At 39.5% G+C, this 18,959-nt stretch overlaps 1 protein-coding gene across 2 annotated transcripts in view; it reads right to left on the bottom strand.

The window, feature by feature from the left end:
• The window catches only part of Kif4a (kinesin family member 4A), a 122,397-nt gene that overhangs the window by 90,990 nt on the left and 12,448 nt on the right, over positions 1 to 18,959 (bottom strand). For both annotated transcript variants that reach the window (XM_052733481.1, XM_052733491.1), the window contains 3 exons: positions 18,343 to 18,435; positions 15,212 to 15,378; positions 14,899 to 14,993 (listed from right to left, as the gene is read on the bottom strand). In XM_052733481.1, the coding sequence (XP_052589441.1) occupies positions 14,899 to 14,993; positions 15,212 to 15,378; positions 18,343 to 18,435 (355 nt within the window). The remainder of the gene's footprint in view (positions 1 to 14,898; positions 14,994 to 15,211; positions 15,379 to 18,342; positions 18,436 to 18,959) is intronic.

Here is an 18,959-nt window from a genome sequence, read left to right as displayed (position 1 = left end):
CCTCTACTCAACCATAGGCCACTCCAGCAAGAAGATCAGAGAGGAGACAGAAACCAAGGAACAAAACACCCATCCAACAAAGATAAACTTAGAAATCAGCACCTAGACCTATAATCACCCCAAACCCAGGTGCCTAAATGCCAGCCTATGAACACAATAGCCAGGACAATATGTCACCACCAGATCCCAGCTATCCTACTACAGCAAACCCTGAATATTCCAACACAGCTGAAGTGTAAAAGAAGACCTTAAAATCAAACCTATGAAGATGATAGAGGTCTTTAAAGAGAAAATGAATGAATCCCTTAAAGAAAGCCAAGGGGAAAATAAACAGTTCAATAAAACAAACTGTTCAAGACCTGAAAATGGAAATAGAAACAATAAAGAAAACACAAACTGAAGGAATTCTGGAAATGGAAAATCTAAGTTAACAGGAACCACAGAGGCAAGTATCAGCAGCAGAATACAAGAGATGGAAGAGAGAATCTCAGGCATTGAAGATGTAATAGAAGAAACAGATAGATACATTGTTCAAAGAAAATGTTAAATCCAGAAAATTGATGACACAAACCATCCAGGAATTCTGGGACACCATGAAAAGATCAAACCTAAGAATAATGGGAATAGAAGGAGAAGAATCCTATCTCAAAAGCCCAGAAAATATTTTTAACCAACTCATAGAAGAAAATTTCCCTAGCCTAAAGAAGGACATGCCTATAAAGGTATAAGAAGCTTACAGAACATCAAATACATTGGACCAGAAAACAAAGTCCCCTTGCCACATAATAATCAAAACACTAAACACAGAGAACAAAGAATAGTAAAAGCTGCAAAGGAAAAAGGCTAAGTAACATATAAAGGCAGACCTATTAAAATTACACCCAACTTCTCAACAGAGACTCTAAATGCCAGAAGGGCCTGGGCAGATGTCCTGCAGACTCTAAGAAACCACAGGTGCCAGCCCAGACTACTAAACCCAGCAAAAATTTCAATCACCATAGATGGAGGAAACAAGATATTCCATGATAAAGTCAAATTTAAACAATATCTATCTACAAATCCACCCGTACAGAAAGTACTAGAAGGAAAACTCCAACCCAAAGAGGTTAACTATACCCTCAAAAATACAGACAATAGATAACTTCACACCAGCAAACCCTAAGAAGGAAAACACATGAACACAGGTGCATGTACATGTGCATACACACACACACACACACACACACACACACACACACACACACACACACACTACCATCACCACCACCAACAACAACAACATAATAACAGGAATTAACAATCATTGGTCATAGTATCTCTCAATATCGATGGACTCAATTTCCCAATAAAAAGACACAGACTAACAGAATGGATGTGAAAACAGGATCCATTCTTCTGCTGCATACAAGAAACCCACCTCAACATCAAAGATAAATATTATTTCCGAGTGAAGGGTTGGAAAAAGATTTTCAAAGTAAATGGACCAGAAACAAGCTGGTGCAGTCATTCTAATATCAACCAAAATAGACTTCAAACCAAAGCCAATCAAAAGAGACGGAGATGCTAGGCGGTGGTGGCACACGCTTTTAATCCCAGCACTCAGGAGGCAGAGGCAAGTGGATCTCTGTGAGTTCGAGGCCAGCCTGGGCTACAGAGTAAGTTCCAGGACAGGCTCCAAAGCTACACAGAGAAACCCTGTCTCGAAAAACAAAACAAAACAAAACAAAAGAGACGGAGAAGGATGCTTCATACTCAAAGGAAAAATCAACCAAGATGATTTCTCAATTCTTGACATCTATACCCCAAACACAAGGGCACTCATGTTTGTAAAGAAAATATTAGTAAAGCTTAAATCACACAATGACCCTCACACATTGATAGTGGGAGACTTCAATCCCCTACTCAATATCTCACCAAAGGACAGATCATCCAGGCAAAAACTAAACAGAGAAATAATGGAGCTAAAAGACATTATGAACCAAAGGACTTAACAGATATCTACAGAACATTTCACCTAAACACAAAAGAATACACTTTCTTATATCAGCATCTAACGAACATTCTCCAAAATTGACCACAAAGCAAGTCTCAACAGATACAAGAAAATTTAAATACCCTCCCGTACCTTATCACACCACTATAGATAAAAGCTGGATTTCAACAACAACAGAAACAACAGAAAGCCTACAAACTCACGGAAATTGAACAACTCTCTATTGAATCACCCACCACTGGGTCAAGGAAGAAATAGAAAGAAATTAAAGACTTCCTAGAATTCAATGAAAATTAAAGCACAACATACTCAAACTTATGGGACACAACGAAAGCAGTACTAAGAGGAAAGTTCTTAGCATTAAGTGCCTTCATAAAGAAATTAGATCTCGGGCTGGAGAGATGGCTCAGAGGTTAAAAGCACTGGCTGCTCTTCTAGAGGTCCTGAGTTCAATTCCCAGCAACCACATGGTGGCTCACAACCACCTATAATGAGATCTGGCGCCCTCTTCTGGCCTGCAGTGCAGGCATGCATGCAGGCAGAACACTATATACATAACAAATAAATAAATAAATAAATAAACCTTAAAAAAAAAAAAGAAATTAGATCTCATACTAACAGCTTAACAGCACACCAGAAAGCTCTAGAACAAAAAGAAGGAAACATAACCAAGAGGAATAGATGGCAGGAAATAATGAAACTGAGGGCTGAATTCAATAAAATAGAAACAAAGAGAACAATACAAAGAATCAATGAAACAAAGAGTTGGTTCTTCGAGAAACATCAACAAGACAGACAAGCCCTTATCCAAACCAACTAAAGGACACAGAGAAAATATGCAAATTAATAAAATCAGAAACAAAAAGAGGAATATAACAACAGACACCTAGGAAATTCAAAGACTCATTAGGTCATACTTCAAAAACCCATATTCCACAAAATTGGAAAATCTAAAATAAATGGACAATTTTAATAGATACCACTTACCAAAGTTAAATCAGGATCAGATAAACAAACCAAATAGACCTATAACATGTAAGGAAATAAAACAGTCATTAAAAGTCTCCCAAACAAAAAAAGCCCAGGCCAGATGGTTTCAGTGCAGAATTCTACCAGACTTTCAAAGAAGAGCTAATACCAACACTTCTCAAATTATTCCACAAAATAGAAACAGAAGGAACATTGCCAAATTCATTTTGAGGCCACAGTTAGAGTGATATCCAATCCACATACAAAGACTCAACAAAGAAAGAGAATTACAGACCAATTTCCCTCATGAACATTGATGCAAAAATACTCAATAAACTGAGAAACTGAAACCAAATAACATCAAAAAGATCGTCCACCATGATTAAGTAGGCTTCATCCCAGAGATGCAGGGATGGTTCAACAGACAAAAATCTATCAATGTAATGTACCATATAAGCAAACTGAAAGAAAAAAAACGCACATGATTATCTCATCAGATGCTGAAAAAGCCTTTGAAAATATCCAGTACCTTCCAAGATAAAAGTCTTGGAGAGATCAGGGATACAAGGGACAAAACTAAAAATAAAAGCAATATACAGCAAGCCAATAGACAACATCAAATTAATGGAGAGAAATTCAAAGCAATTCCACTAAAATCAGGAACAAGACAAGGCTGTCCACTCTCTCCATATCTATTCAATATAGTACTTGAAGTTCTAGTTAGAGCAATAAGACAACAAAAGGAGACCAAGGGGATGCAAGTTGGAAAGGAAGAAATCAAAGTATCATCATTTGAAGATGATATGATAGTATATGTAAGCGACACTAAAAATTCTACCAGGGAATTCTTATAGCTAATAAACACCTTCAGCAAAGTGGCTAGATACAAGATAAACTCAAAAAAATCAGTAGCCCTCCCGTATACAAATGACAAATGGGCTGAGAAAGAAATCAGGGAAACAACACACTTCACAATAGCCACAAATAGTATAAAATATCTTGGGGCAATTATAATCAACCAAGTGAAAGGCCTGTATATAACAATAACTTCAAGTCTTTGGAGAAAGAAACTGAAAAAGATATCAGAAGATGGGAAGTTCTCCCATGCTCATGAATTGGTAGGATTAATATAGTAAAAATGGCCATCTTACCAAAAGCAATCTACAAGTTCAATGAAAACCCCATCAAGATCTCAACAAACATTCTTTAAAGACCTAGAAAGAACAATACTTAACCTCATATGGAAAAACAAAAAACCCAGGATAGCTAAAACAATCCTGTACAATAAAAACTTCTGGAGGCATCAGCATCCATGACCTCAAGCTCTACTATAGAGCTATAGTAATAAAACACCTTGGTATTGGCATAAAAACAGACACTTAGGTCAATAGAATTTAATTGATGACCAAGACTTGAATCCACACACTTACGGACACCTGAATTTTTACAAAGAAGCCAGAAACATATGATGGAAAAAAAGAAACATCTTCAACAAATAAATGGTGCTGGTCTAACTGGATGCCTTCATGTACAAGAATGCAAACAGATCCATATCTATTACCCTGTACAAAACTCAAGTCCGAGTGAATCAAAGACCTCAACATGAAACCAGATACACTGAACCTGATAGAAGAGAAAGTGGCAATAGCCTTGACTGCATCGGCACAGGAGACAACTTTCTGAATAGAACACCAATAGCACAGGCACTAACATCAACAATTAATAAATGGGACTTCATGGAATGGAAAAGTTTCTGTAAGACAAAGAACACTGTCAATAGGAGAAAGCAGTAGCCTACAGAATGGGAAAAGATCTTTACCAACCCTACATCTGACAGAAGGCTAATATCCAAAATATATAAATATATATAAAGAACTCAAGAAACTAGACATCAAAAATGCAAGCAATTGGATTAAACTGGGGTACAGATCTAACAGAATTCTCAACAGAGGAATCTCAAAGGACCAAGAAACATTTGAAGAAATGGTCAATATCCTTAGCCATCAGGGAAATGCTGATGATTCCATCTTATACCTGTCTGCTGTGGAATAATCCTTTCTGTACACTGTGTAAATTACATTATGATTGGTTTAATAAAGAAGCTGGAGCCGGGCGGTGGTGGCGCACGCCTTTAATCCCAGCACTTGGGAGGCAGAGCCAGGCGGATCTCTGTGAGTTCGAGGCCAGCCTGGACTACCAAGTGAGTTCCAGGAAAGGCGCAAAGCTACACAGAGAAACCCTGTCTCGAAAAACCAAAAAAAAAAAAAAAAAAAAAAAGAAGCTGACTGGCCAATAGCTGGACAGGATAAGGTAGGCAGGAAAACCAGACTAAGGACACTGGGAAGAAGAAGGGCAGAGTCAGGAGTCAAGATCCAGATGTAGAGGAAGCAGGACATGTACAAAATGAGGTAACAAGCCATGAGCCACATGGTAGAACTTAGTTAAGAATTATGGGTTAATTTAAGTTGTAAGAGCTAGCTAGTAATAAGCCCGAGCTGTCTGCAGAGCATTTATAATTAACATAAGTTTCTCTGTGGTTATTTGGAAGCAACTGCTGGGATACAGGAAAACTCCACCTACACCTGTCAGAATGGCTAAGATCAAAAACACAAGTGACGGCTCATGCTGGCAGGGATGTGGGACAAGGGGAACACTCCTCCATTGTTGGTGGAAGTACAAACTTGTACAGCCACTATGGAAATCAATACGGGAGTTCCTCAGAAAATTTGGAATCAGTCTACCTTATGACCCAGCTATCATCACTCTGGGGCATATACCCAAAGGACACTCTATCCTACCACAAGGACACTTGCTCAACTATGTTCATAACAGCTTTGTTTGTAATAGCCAGAACTGGAAACAACCTACATATTTCTCAACTGAAGAATGGATAAAGAAAATGTGGTACATTTGCACAATGGAGTATTACTCAGCTGTTAAAAAAAATGACATCATGAAATTTGGAGGCAAAAGGATGGAACTAAAAAAATCATCCTGAGTGAGGTAACCCAGACCCAGAAGGACAAACATGGTATGTACTCATTCACAAGTGGATGTTAGCTGTAAAGTAAAAGGATAACCAGGCTACAGTCCACAGACCCAGATAGGCTAGGTAACAAGGAGGGCCCAAGCGGGGTGGAGCATGAATCTTCCTGGGTCGGGGAAATAGAATAGACAACATGGGTGGAGGGGGGTGGGGGGAGTGGGAACAGGAAGACTCAGGTGGAAGGGGAATGGAGGTAGAGAGTACTGGGAAAGACAATTGGAATTGGAATTGGTGGGTCATCTTGGGGACAAGCTAGAAACATAGTACAATGGGAACTCCCAGGAATCTAGGAGGGTGACCCTAGCTAACACGCCTAGCAATGGGGAATACAGAGCCTGAACTGGCCATCTCCTGTAACCAGGCAAGATTTCCAGTGGAGAGACTGACACACCAACCCAACTACATAACCCTCACATACAATTTATTCTGCCTATAAGATGTGCTACGGTAAAAGTGGTACAGAAATTGTAGGAGTGGCCAATCAATAACTGGTCCAGCTTGAGACCCATACCATGAGAGGGAGCCCACCCCTGACACTGCCTGGAGGGCCAGGACCCAGAGGCAGGCCGAGAGACCTATGATAGAACCAAACATGACTGACAAAAACAAGTCAATGTAATGATGCCTAATGATCGTCTGCTATACTCATAGATTGGTGCCTAGCCCAACTGTCATAAAAAGGCTTCATCCAGCAACTGATGGAAACAGATGCAGAAACCCACAGCCAAACATTACGCTGAGCTCAGGGAATCCTGTGGAAGAAGGGAAGGAAGGATTGTGGGAGCCAGAGGGGGTCAAGGACATCACAAGAAAACCCACAAAGTCAACTAACCTGGTCTCATAGGGGATCATGGAGACTGAACCAACAACCAGGGAGCCTGCATGGGACTGACCCAAGCCCTCTACATATATGTAACAGTTGTATAGCTTGGTCTTCTTGTGGGACTCCTAACAGTGGATCAGGGGCTGTCTCTGACTCTTTTGCTGGCCTTTGGGACCCTACTCCTCATACTGGGCTGCACCATCCAGCCTTAATATGAGAGGAGGTACCTAGTCTTACTGCAACTTGATATGCCATGTTTGGTTGATATCCATGGGAAGCCTACCCTTTTCTGAAGAGGAAGCGAGGAGGAATGGATAGGGAGATGTGGGTCAGAGGGGAGGTGGGGGGAGGGACTGGGAGGAGAGGAAGGAGGGGACACTGTAGTCAAGATATAAAAATATAATAATAGGCCTGGAGAGATGGCTCAGAGGTTAAGAGCACCAACTGTTCTTCCAGAGGTCCGGAGTTCAATTCCCAGCACCCACATGGTGGCTCACAACCATCTCTAATGAGATCTGGCACCCTCTTCTGTGCACATAATAAATAAATCTTTAAAATAATAATAATAATAAAATATTTTCTCAATAAAAAATGAGTATGATGGAGCCAGGGCTAGGGTGGGGTAAGTAGTGGTATACACCTTTAATCTCAGCACTTGAGAGGCAGGTAGAGTTCGAGGACAGCCTGGTCTATAGAGAGAGTTCCAGGACAGCCAGAGCTACACAGAAAAACCCTGTCTTGAAAATCAAAAAAAAAAAAAAAAAAGGTCTAATGGGTCAATAAAATGGCTTGGTAGGTAAAGGCACTTGCCACTAAGCCTTATGATTTGAGTTTGATTGCCAGAACCCACGTAGTAGGAGAAACAATTCCTACAAGTTGTCCTCTGACCTCTACATGTTCATTGTGGCTTGTGCTTGCTAATATACGCATACACACAAATACATACACACACACAGAAGTAAATGCAAAACAAAATAGTCAGGAACCAGATGTGATGGTACACATCTATAATCTAGCAGTCAGAAGCAAAGACAAGAGACCCACAGCTCAAGGCTACCTTAGGTTACATCATGAGGCTCAGGCCAGCCTGAGATCCAAAGCAAAACCCTATCTTAAAAACAAAACAAACAAAAAAAACCCAGGTAAACTGCAATCTTGAAAAGAATATTTGCAATTTATATACTTCCTACTTGAACCCAGAAAATATTAAGAACTATAAATCTCAGCAAAAATATGGTATGAAACAATTTGAATTATGAAGATGTGAACAAGTGGGAACCCTCACACACTGGAGATGTAAAATGGCACCAAGTACGTTAGAGAACTGTTAATAATTTTCTTATCAACTTAAGCATGTATTTAGCCTCTTGAATTCGTAAGTATATCCTGTAGAAAAATTAAAACATGTTCACAAAAGGGCATGTGAATGTTCTGAACAACATTATTCATAATGGCTAAAATTTGAAATAATTCAACACCATAACAGAAGTCAAATCATCATATAATCAAAGGCTAGAACATTATTCAGAAATACAAAGAAACAATCACTAATCAAAGCCAAGACGATGAATAAGTTTCAAGAACATTCATGCTGCCTGAAGAACATAGCTCAGCAGTACAGCACTTGTCTAGCATGTGCACAGGCATGGATGGGTTCAGTCGTCAGCACTGCAAAGCAAATGAAAAATCTCAACAATATATCGAGCGAAATAAGCTGGGTGTGTGTGACACACACACTACATCATCATAGTAATAAGAAGTTTAAGAATGTGTAAAATTAATCTCTATGGGGCCAGAAAACAGCAATTGGTTGCTTCAAGTAGAATGGGGAAAGGAAATCTGTGGGTGGGATGGAAATGCTGCATATAATATTTTGGGTAGTTGTGGGATCTCTCTATCTGTGGCTAAGGAAAGCCACTGAGGGTAGGTGTGTTTCAGGGTTTTCCCTGCATGGAGGCCTGGAGAGGCCGTTGAGTGAAGCTTTGAAGATGTTAGAGATCAAGATGTTAGAGACGCCAGAGTTGTGGGTTATCTGCTGAGGGGAGAACTGCTAACGGGGTGTGGAAACAGCCCAAGAAAGACAAGTGTATTGTAGTCAACACAGCTGAGCTGGAGATCTGGAGTGTTTGGACATCACACAGAAATGCAGAATTGAGTTTGCCCTGATGGTTTTTGGTCTTGCTTTGGTTCAATATTTCCTCACTATGCTCCCTTTCTGCCTTTTTGGAATGGTTATATGCCATTGTATGTTGGAAGTATGTGATCTGCTTTTTGAATTTGATTTTACAGGGGGTTAGTTTAAGAGATTGCCATGAGTCTCAGAAGAGACTTCGAACTTTTAAACAGTGTTGAGACTGATAGACTATGGAGACTATTGAAGTTGGACTGAAGGCATCTTTGTATTATGATATGGCTACAAGCCTATGGGGTCCAGGGAGCAGAATGTGGTGGCTTGAAGAAGAATGGCCGCTTATGGGCTCATATATTGAATAGTTCTAATTTTAACATGAAAGCCCCTGTGCGCGCGCGCGCGCGCGCGCACACACACACACACACACACACACACACACACACACTCACTCACTCAAAAGATTTTATGTATCTATGTAAAATCTAGGATCCACAATGAGAGAAAACATGATATTTTTCTTTCTGCCTGACTTATTTTGTTACTATAATCTCCATTTGGTTCTATTTTCCTACATTTTGTATAACTGTGTTCTTCTTTGGCAAAAGTAACTAAAATCAGCCTTATTTTTTAATGACTCATTATTTATATGTGTGCACATGTAAACATGGAGGCCAGAAGAGGACATCAGATGTCTTCCTCCATCATTTTGTGCCTATTCTTTTGAGGCAGGGTCTCTCCTGAACCTGGGATTCATGTTTTCTCAACTAGGCTGGAAGCCTACAAGCCACAACGATGCTCCTGTCTCCACCCCATTCTGAGCTGTGGGTATTGGCAAGATGTCTGACTTGTTAAAGAGTGCTGGGATCCAAACTGTGGTCCTCATGATTGTGCAGCAAATTCTCTAAACTGCTGAGACATCTCTCCAGCCCCAGTCTCAAGGTCTTGCCTAGAACTTAGAATTCTTTTGTTTCAGCCCATTTTTTACTTTGTTAATATTTTTAATCATCCCTTACATTTGAATGGATTAAAAGTGTTACTTGTTAGAGGAAGTGTGTCACTGGGCAGGGGGTCTTTGAGGTTTCAAAAGCCCAGGCCAGGCCCAGTTTCAGTCTCTCTCTTTCTGCTTGCAGATCAGAACGTAGCTCTCAGCTACTTCTCTAGCACCATACCTGCCTGCTGCCACCATGCTCTCTGCCACGATGAGAATGGACTAAGCCTTTAAAACTGTAAGCAAGTCCCCAATTAAATGCTTTCTTTTCTAAGAGATGCCATAGTCATGGTGTCTCTCCACAGATAACACTGACAAAAACAACTGTGAAGTAATGGATATATTAATTAGTTTGACTGTGTTAATAATTTCACAATGAATTCATATTATCAAAACATGATACTACCTTGAGCATACATGATGTTTATTTGTAAAAATAAAACTCCAGGCGGCGGTGGCACATGCCTTTAATCCCAGCACTCAGGAGGCAGAGCCAGGCAGATCTCTCTGAGTTCGAGGCCAGCCTGGTCTACAGAGCAAGATCCAAGACAGGCACCAGAACTACACAGAGAAACCCTGTCTTGAAAAACCAAAAAAAAAAAAAAAAAGAAAAAGAAAAAAGAAAAAACAAATGATTAAAAAAAAAGGGCTGGAGAGATGGCTCAGTGGTTAAGAGCACTAGCTGTTCTTCCAGAGGTCCTGAATTCAATTCCCAGCAACCAAATGGTGGCTTACAACCACCTGTAATGAGATCTGGTGCCCTCTTCTGGCCTGCAAGGACACATGCAAATAGAACACTGTATACATAATAAATAAATAAATCTTTAAAATAATAATAATAATAATAATAAACCTAAAAAGAGGAAAAAAGAAACACTCCAACAGTAGCCAATTCTAAATATCCAAAGAAAGGCCAAATAATTGGGGGAAAGCATATATAAGATTTGAGATTTGCTCAAGCAATGAATGCTAAAGCAGAGCTGTAAAGTGCCTGAGTATAGGTGTGCCCCCTACACGCACAAAGCCCTTGGTAAATGATAGAAGATTTGTAAGTGCAAGCATTTAAGGAAATCTGTGACTAATTAGCTAATCACTAAACTAAGTAAGCAGAAACTTCTGTGGTGGCAAGCTAGAGAGAAGAGAAACTACACAGAATTAACTCAAGGAATTTACAAAACTGAAAACAACAACAATAAGGAATAAATGAAAGCATAAAAACAATGTGACCAAAAATGATTATGAAAAAGCACTTGACAAATACCCAAACCTAATAAAAGCAATGCTCAACAAACGAGACATAGTACTTCTTCAACATGTATGGAGACTTCTATGAAAAAATGCATAGCAAACATACAGTCATGGAAAAAAAAACCTGCTGTGGGATGATCCTTCTGTACACTGTGAATATGTATTACTCTCATTGGTTAATAATAAAGCTGTTTGGTCAATAGCAATGCAGGATAAAGTTAGGCAGGACAATCAAACTGGGAACTGGGATGAAGAAGGGCGGAGTCAAGAGAGATGAGAGCCAGCCACCCAAGAAGCAAGATGCCACAGAACCAGTAAAGCCATAGCCACATGGCAATACATAGATGAATAGAAACAGGTTAATAATAAGCCTGAGCTAACGGTCGAGCATTTTGTAATTAATATAAGCTTTTGTGTGTTTATTTGGGACCGGGCGGTCAGGACAGAAAACTCCGCCTCCATTTGAAAAAACCTGTTGTGTTTTTTCTCTCAAGAACAAGAACATGACAATATTCACGTTTACTATTTCTATCAAATAATGTAATGAAGCTTCAAGCAAGGACACGTACACAGAAAAGAAAAAGCCCTAAAGAAATAAAAGCATCCAGGCTGGAAAGAAAGAAGCAAAATTCTCTCTTCACAAATGACACAATCCTGTAGACAGACATCCTGAAAGGTCTAACCAAACTATTAGAACCAATAAATTGTGCAGGCCAATGGATACATGATCAATTATATTAAAACTCAATAAACAACTTTAAAATGAAATTAAGAAAACAACTCCATTTTAATAGTGCTGAAAAAATACTTAGAAATAAAATTAATAGAAGCATTAAAGTAATACTTCAAAAACTGTAAAGCTCATTAAAAGATAGTAAAGAAAAAGAGACACCATTCACGACTGTAAGACTGAACACTGCTGAAGTGGCGATGCTCTCCACATAGACCTGCTAATTGGATGCAACACCTATGAAAATTCCTGTTGGTTTCTTCGCAGAAATCAATCAGGCTGATCCTCAAATTGCCGTGGAAATTTAAGGAACCCTGAATAACCAATATAGTCTTGAAAAAAAAACTGTTAGAGGCATCACTTTTCTCAACTTCAAAATTTACTACAAAACTACACTAATCAAGTCAGGAAGGTACTAGTGAAAACAGAGAGACACAGATCTGCAGAAGAGTCTAATTGCTTCTTTACATGGGGATCAACAAGATTCAGTGGGAAAAGAATAGTCTTCAAACAAATGATACTGGATATCTAGATATCCACATGCAAAAGATTGGAAATGAATAAATAATCTTAAAATGACATACAAAAATTAACTGAAATGAATTGGACATAAATATGATAGAAACAGTCATTTTCCCCAAAAAGATATACAAATTATGAGTATGTGAAACAATGTTCAACATACTTAGCCCTTAATTAAATATAGATGAAAACCACAATGAGATACTATTTCATACCTATTAGGAGGGCTAAAATTAAAAAGACATAAATAACTGGTGTGGTGGCACATGTCTTTAATCCTAGCACTCAGGGGGCAGAGACAGGTAGATTGCTGTGTATTCAAGGTCAGCCTGGTATACATAGCAAGTACCAAGCCAGCAATTCTATTCTTAGATATATACCAAAGAGAAATGAAAACATATATCTTTAAGAAAAACTTGTGTGCAAATATTCATAATCAAGATGGTGACACATGCCTGTAATCTCAGCACTTGGGAGGTAGAGGCGAGAAGATCAAAAGTTCAAGGCCAGCCTGGGCTACATGAAAAAAAAACCAAACAAAAAAATTCATAGCAGCATTATTCATAGTAACCCAAAACCCAAAAACAAACAAACATCTGTCAAGGGATGACTACGTCAATAAAACAGGTGAAATATTACTTTTCCATAAATTAATGAAGCATTGATACATGCTACAATATGAATGAACTATGAAAACATGCTTTGAGAAAAACAGTCAATGAAGGGCTGAGGCTGTAGCTCAGGATTAGCATGCACAATAACCTAGGTTCAATCCCTAGCACTGGCTCAAAAAAAAATCAGTCCGTGAAAACTGGACACATACTACATAATTCCTTCTATAGGAAATGCTCCAAGAGTCAAGTTTGTAGAGGGAGAGGATTGATAGGTAATAAGGAGTGGCTGTGAATGAATATTAGTTTCTTTGGGGGAAAAATAAAAATATTCTAAAATTTATTTTGGTGATGGTTAAACAACTTATGAACAACTAAAATTCATCCATTTATGTTTTTAAAAGGATTGAATTGTAGGGCATGCTACTTATAACTTTACAAAAAAGAGAGTTAAAATGGAGTTAACATATAATCCAGCAATCCCATTCCTATGCGTATTATCAAGATATATTTAAAAGTTTGTCTGGGGTCAGGCATAGTGGTGCACACCTTTAATTCCAGTACTTAGGAGGCAGAGGCAGATGGATCCTATGAGATCCTGGCCTGGTCTACATAGTGAATTCCAGGTGAGCCAGAAATAGAGAGATGCTATCTCAAAACAAAAACAAATTGTCTGTGTAAAAATATATTTAGAGAGGCTTAGAGAATAATATTTACAACAGCCAACATTGGATAATTGATGAAGGGACAAAATGTGGTATATGCATACAGCTGAATATTATTCAGCAATAAAAAAGAATGAAGTATTGCCAGGCGGTGGTGGGGCATGCCTTTAATCCCAGCACTTGGGAGGCAGAGCCAGGCGGATCTCTGCGAGTTCGAGGCCAGCCTGGGCTACAGAGCGAGATCCAGGACAGGCACCAAAACTACACAGAGAAACCCTGTCTCGAAAAACCAAAAAACAAAACAAAACAAAACAAAACCATGAAGTATTGATTAACATGCTACATGAGCTTATCTTGCAAATAAATCTGACACTAAGAAGTCAGTCACAAAGGTCCTGTATTTCATCTAGAGATAGATGGGAATTGGGGATGGATACTAATAGGTTCTGGTGCTTCTCTTTGAGGTAATAAAACATTCTGAGATGAGGCTGTTGTGATGTCTGCACTACTCTGTGATATACTAAATCCACTGACATGTACAATTTTAAATATAATATGCTGAGTTAGATCTCAATTATGTAAATCTCCCAAAGAAAACAACTCAGAACTAAACAGCTAAAAAAAGAACAGGAAGGTATGAGAACCTTCACAATTATATTACAAAGGCTAAAACCCAAAGTGTGACTATAAAACCAGAGCACGTACAAAACTCATTCAGAAATGAAAGACACATGCCAAAGAAATAGTTCATGCATATTCCTGGGTTTTTGTCACACTAGATGGTTTCCAATAGCATCAACTTTCCCACTTCTCTACCCAACAACTTGAACAAAGATATGGAGACCATGCTGATAAGGTTTACACATGACAACATCTTCAAGGGACAGCAGGTACTTGGAACAACAGAATTGGAAGAGGAATATTTTAATTATATGTGAGTGGAGATAAAACTAAATTTTACTGGACCAGATAAAATCAAACCAAGGGAGATTCAAATTTCATACCTGAGTTTGTGAATCGGTACAAGGGGAAAAAAATCATTGTTCACTATTTGTAAAAGTAATCTCAAATTTGAACTGTAGATATTTAGAAGGAGAACTGAAATAGTCCCTTCAAAATACCAACAAAAGCATGCATGTTTTCATCGAGAGCCATGACCTTAATTGTCTCACCCTCTTTCAGACGATCTCCTTCAGCCTTGGTTTTCTTCTGTCTTTCTGATCCAGCAAGGTCTACAAGATGCAGCTTGGAACGAAAACTGCTGTTTCTGTGATAACAGGAAGACACGGTGAAAACAATACAGAAGTTTGAAAGTAGCCGAGCTATCAACGCTGATAGGCTAACTCTCATTTCATTTCTTTCAAGACAGTAAAAGTAGTTCCAGAGGTCATTAATGTTCATCATTATAAAGTCTGAATGTCAAGTCAACTGAAACAGCCACCTGGCATTCAGCTTTCACAGCACAACTGCGATGCTCTAACTTACTTGTCGTTTTTCTTCCTTTGTTCTATGGAGATTGTAAAGATGGCATGAGATCGAGATGACTGGGAATTCATAGCTGTGGAGGCCACAGTCCTGGAGTTATTACCCTGCTCTAGACAGGAAACAGTGTCCGAGGCAACTAGCACAGTCTTCTCCGTGAGTCCCACAATCTAATTTCAAAAGAAAAAAAGCTTCCTTGATTCATTCTTCTAATGTTTGAAGAGAAATACATGAATTAGGGAGTGGAAAATGCCTTCCTGTTCCAGGAGAATATCATCATATACAGGGGCTGTGAAAATGAGGACTTTTAACAGGGAATTGTATGATGATGGCTGAGAGCCAAGATCTCTAATCTTCCCTATGAAGTTGAGAAAAAAGGGTACAAGATAATGCTGGAGCGTTAGAGAAGGTCTCTAAGTCTTGGAAGGTAGCTGGCTTCTAGGGAGTCCCAAGTGAAAGTCAACCTTTGCTCCAAAGGAGATCAAGTACAACATAAATTGCTATGGCATTTCTCTTTGCTGTTTTCTCCTCCACATGACTCCGTGTTCCTTCCTGTACCTCCAACCCATTTCATACTCCATGTTCTCCTAGAGGAAACAGCATGGCAGTTTTCCCTGGCTTAGGAAGCCACCCAAATCAAGTTTGGGGCACGGCACTTTAACTGCCTGGGGGAACTTACACAAGTCCAAGTCTCTTGGAGCTTTGGGGTGGGGCTGATAGGACTAGATTATTCATGAGGTTCCTGCTAGCCTTAGTAGGCTTAATCTGGATCTGTGACTCTTAATCTCTCCTCTGTTTCTAGTTGCTGACTACTTATCCTTTGGAATCAGTACATTAGAAATCAAATTCCTCTTGCTTCCCTCCACCAATACCAATTCTCCTCACTACTGTTCATTTCTATTAACAGCTCTACCCTCACAGTCTCAAAACTTCAAATCACTGTCAGCTCCTCTCACTCCTTCATATCCCATGTATCACCAACTCGGATATTATTGGGAATCGGTTACTTCATTTTTTTAAAAACCACATCCACACCAATATTACCTCATGTCAAAAAACACGGCAATAATTTCCCCAATTGCATCTTCATCAGCCTAGTCTTTCTCCCTTTCACTTCATTTTCATTTCTAGTCAGCCTTCCTAAAATGCCAGCAAACTACTAACCCCTATACTAGATGAGGATACAATGACATTTTGAAATCCTCTCTCAAGTCCCAGGAGCAATAAAGTTAGAGAGATACATGCACACATAAGATGTGTAAGGCCGGGCGGTGGTGGCGCACGCCTTTAATCCCAGCACTTGGGAGGCAGAGGCAGGAGGATCTCTGTGAGTTCGAGGCCAGCCTGGTCTCCAAAGTGAGTTCCAGGAAAGGTGCAAAGCTACACAGAGAAACTCTGTCTCAAAAAAAAAACAAAGAACATAAGATGTGTAAGTAGCCAGAGCCATGTTTCCTTCAGAAGTTTTACATAATTACACACTGTTAGTGGGGGTTAGGGGTAGGGAGAAACGAAGTTGTTTAGGCTGGCTTCATAATCTTTTCCTAACAAAGCTCTTTTCACTGCCCAGTCCAATTTTTCTGTCCTAGACAGACTGGTCTAGGCTTATTTTACTTTCCTGCTACAGTTACTCCTTACTATAAAAAGCCCCCTTTTTTTTACAACTCATTTGTTGTGTGAGTGTGTGTGTCCACACACACAGCTGCTACAGCAGTACATCTGCTGTCAAAGCACATGTGCAGAGGTCAGAAGACAAGTTGCAGCAGGAGTCAGGCTTGGTGACAAGCATTTTTACCTGCTGGGCCATCTCAACAGACCTCGTTTGTTTGTTCCTTAAACGCTATCTGAAAATGTTTATAAACTTTTCTTACACCAATTTGTGTTAGGAACACACATCTTTTTGAATCACATATCTTAGCTTAAACAATGCCTGGGATTCAACTCCTGCCTTCATGTGGGACACAGCACATAAAAGATTTTAAGACATGGTCAAGAGGTAGTTCAGCACCCACATTCTTCCTGGTGATAGCAGATATTTTGCCCAGACTTCTTATCTTCATTATCCAAATTATCTTTCTGTATATTTCAAATTGACCAGGCCTGATATTTCAAGTCGGGCTTTAATATGTGGATAACAACTTACGATCCTGAAGGAAAAAAGAGTCAGAAGAACAGGCATCTGCTCTTTGTACCCTAACTGCTCGCTCTGTCCTGTGTGAAGAGTGAGAGGGAAAGGAGAAGACAGGCAAGCTACGATTTCCCACACACACTTCCCCAAGCCTGTTCTACTCAATCTCATCTACCTACACCCTGGTTCTTCTAGTTCTGAATACTCAAGCACTGTACCTAGACCACGTGACCAAAGTTCTCAGATAAGTGATCATTTCCCTATGGGGCTATGTACTCTAAATTGTTGAATTGAATTTTCTACTTTTTTATATCATTCCAGAGCCCAGTACAGTGTCTGATGGTCATGTCCAGTAGAAATGTCTATGATCATGGCTATCTCATGTATCTGTGCTAGACAACAAAGTAGTCAGAAGCAACACAGAAAAGTGACCCTTGACATGTGGCTAGTGTACCTAAGGAACAGATTGTTCTATTTTAATTAATTACAAGTTAAATGCTATCCTGTAGCAAGTGGCTGCCATACTAAAGGGCTTAGTCTCAGAACCCTGTAAACAATTAATGGTTAATTTAATTGCTTTTACGTCCTTCAAGAAGTAAGAAGAAGCCGGGCGGTGGTGGCGCACGCCTTTAATCCCAGCACTCGGGAGGCAGAGGCAGGCGGATCTCTGTGAGTTCGAGGCCAGCCTGGTCTACAGAGTGAGTTCCAGGAAAGGCGCAAAGCAACACAGAGAAACCCTGTCTCGAAAAACCAAAAAAAAAAAAAAAAAAAAGAAGTAAGAAGAAAGTGATGAAGCTGAATATGAATCTTCCTTTATTTTCTTCCCACAAGAGCGCTCATCTAGCAATTCCAGATTAACTAAAGGAATTACAGCCAATAAAACCACTGAAAGACTGAGATGTTAGCAATCATTCAAAACTACAGTAGCAAAGAAAAGGGATGTGACCTTTAGAACTTACCAACATTTGTAATAGCATCAAAAGAAGAAAGAAAGAGAGGAAAAACACACCTTTATGCCTTCCTTAGGATCCTCCCGGATATTAATTTGAGAAGCTTTCTCACGAGATGGACATAGAAGATCCAAAATTTCTTCATTGTAAATCTGATATTGTTGAAAGAAAGTGGCAAAGTATGTTAACAGTGGCCATCTCTGTGTGGGTTGCAAGATCATAAGTAATTTACACACACACACACACACACATATATATATCTCACTTGCAGAAATTTTAAAGACTGTAATGGCTGTGGGTAGAGCTCTGTGGTAGAGCTCTTGCCTTGCCTATCATTCCCAAGGCCCTGAGGTTGATACCTAACACTGCAAACAGAAGATACAAAGGGAAAACAAAGGAGAGGAGAGAGGAGAGGAAGGGGAGAGGAGGGAAGAATAGAGACAGGAGATGGAGACTGGAGGGGAGGAAGACAGAAGAGGGAAAAGGGCAGGAAGAGAGAAGGAAAGAGAGAAGGAAAGGAGATGGGGGAGGGGAGGAGGAAAGAAGGAAGGGAAGGGGCAGAGGAAAGGATAAACGGGAGAAGAAAAAGGACTTTATATGTATTAATTGATATTTTATAGGGATGAATTCACATACTATAACAAAATTAATACTGCTTTTAAGATAAAGTCTCTTG

Source organism: Peromyscus californicus, unplaced genomic scaffold (assembly GCF_007827085.1).
Source record: "Peromyscus californicus insignis strain IS unplaced genomic scaffold, ASM782708v3 Scaffold_10__1_contigs__length_136768540, whole genome shotgun sequence".
Lineage (NCBI taxonomy): Eukaryota > Metazoa > Chordata > Mammalia > Rodentia > Cricetidae > Peromyscus > Peromyscus californicus.
The sequence above is the reverse complement of the archived record's forward strand: the minus strand, read 5'-3'. Positions and strand labels throughout refer to the sequence as shown.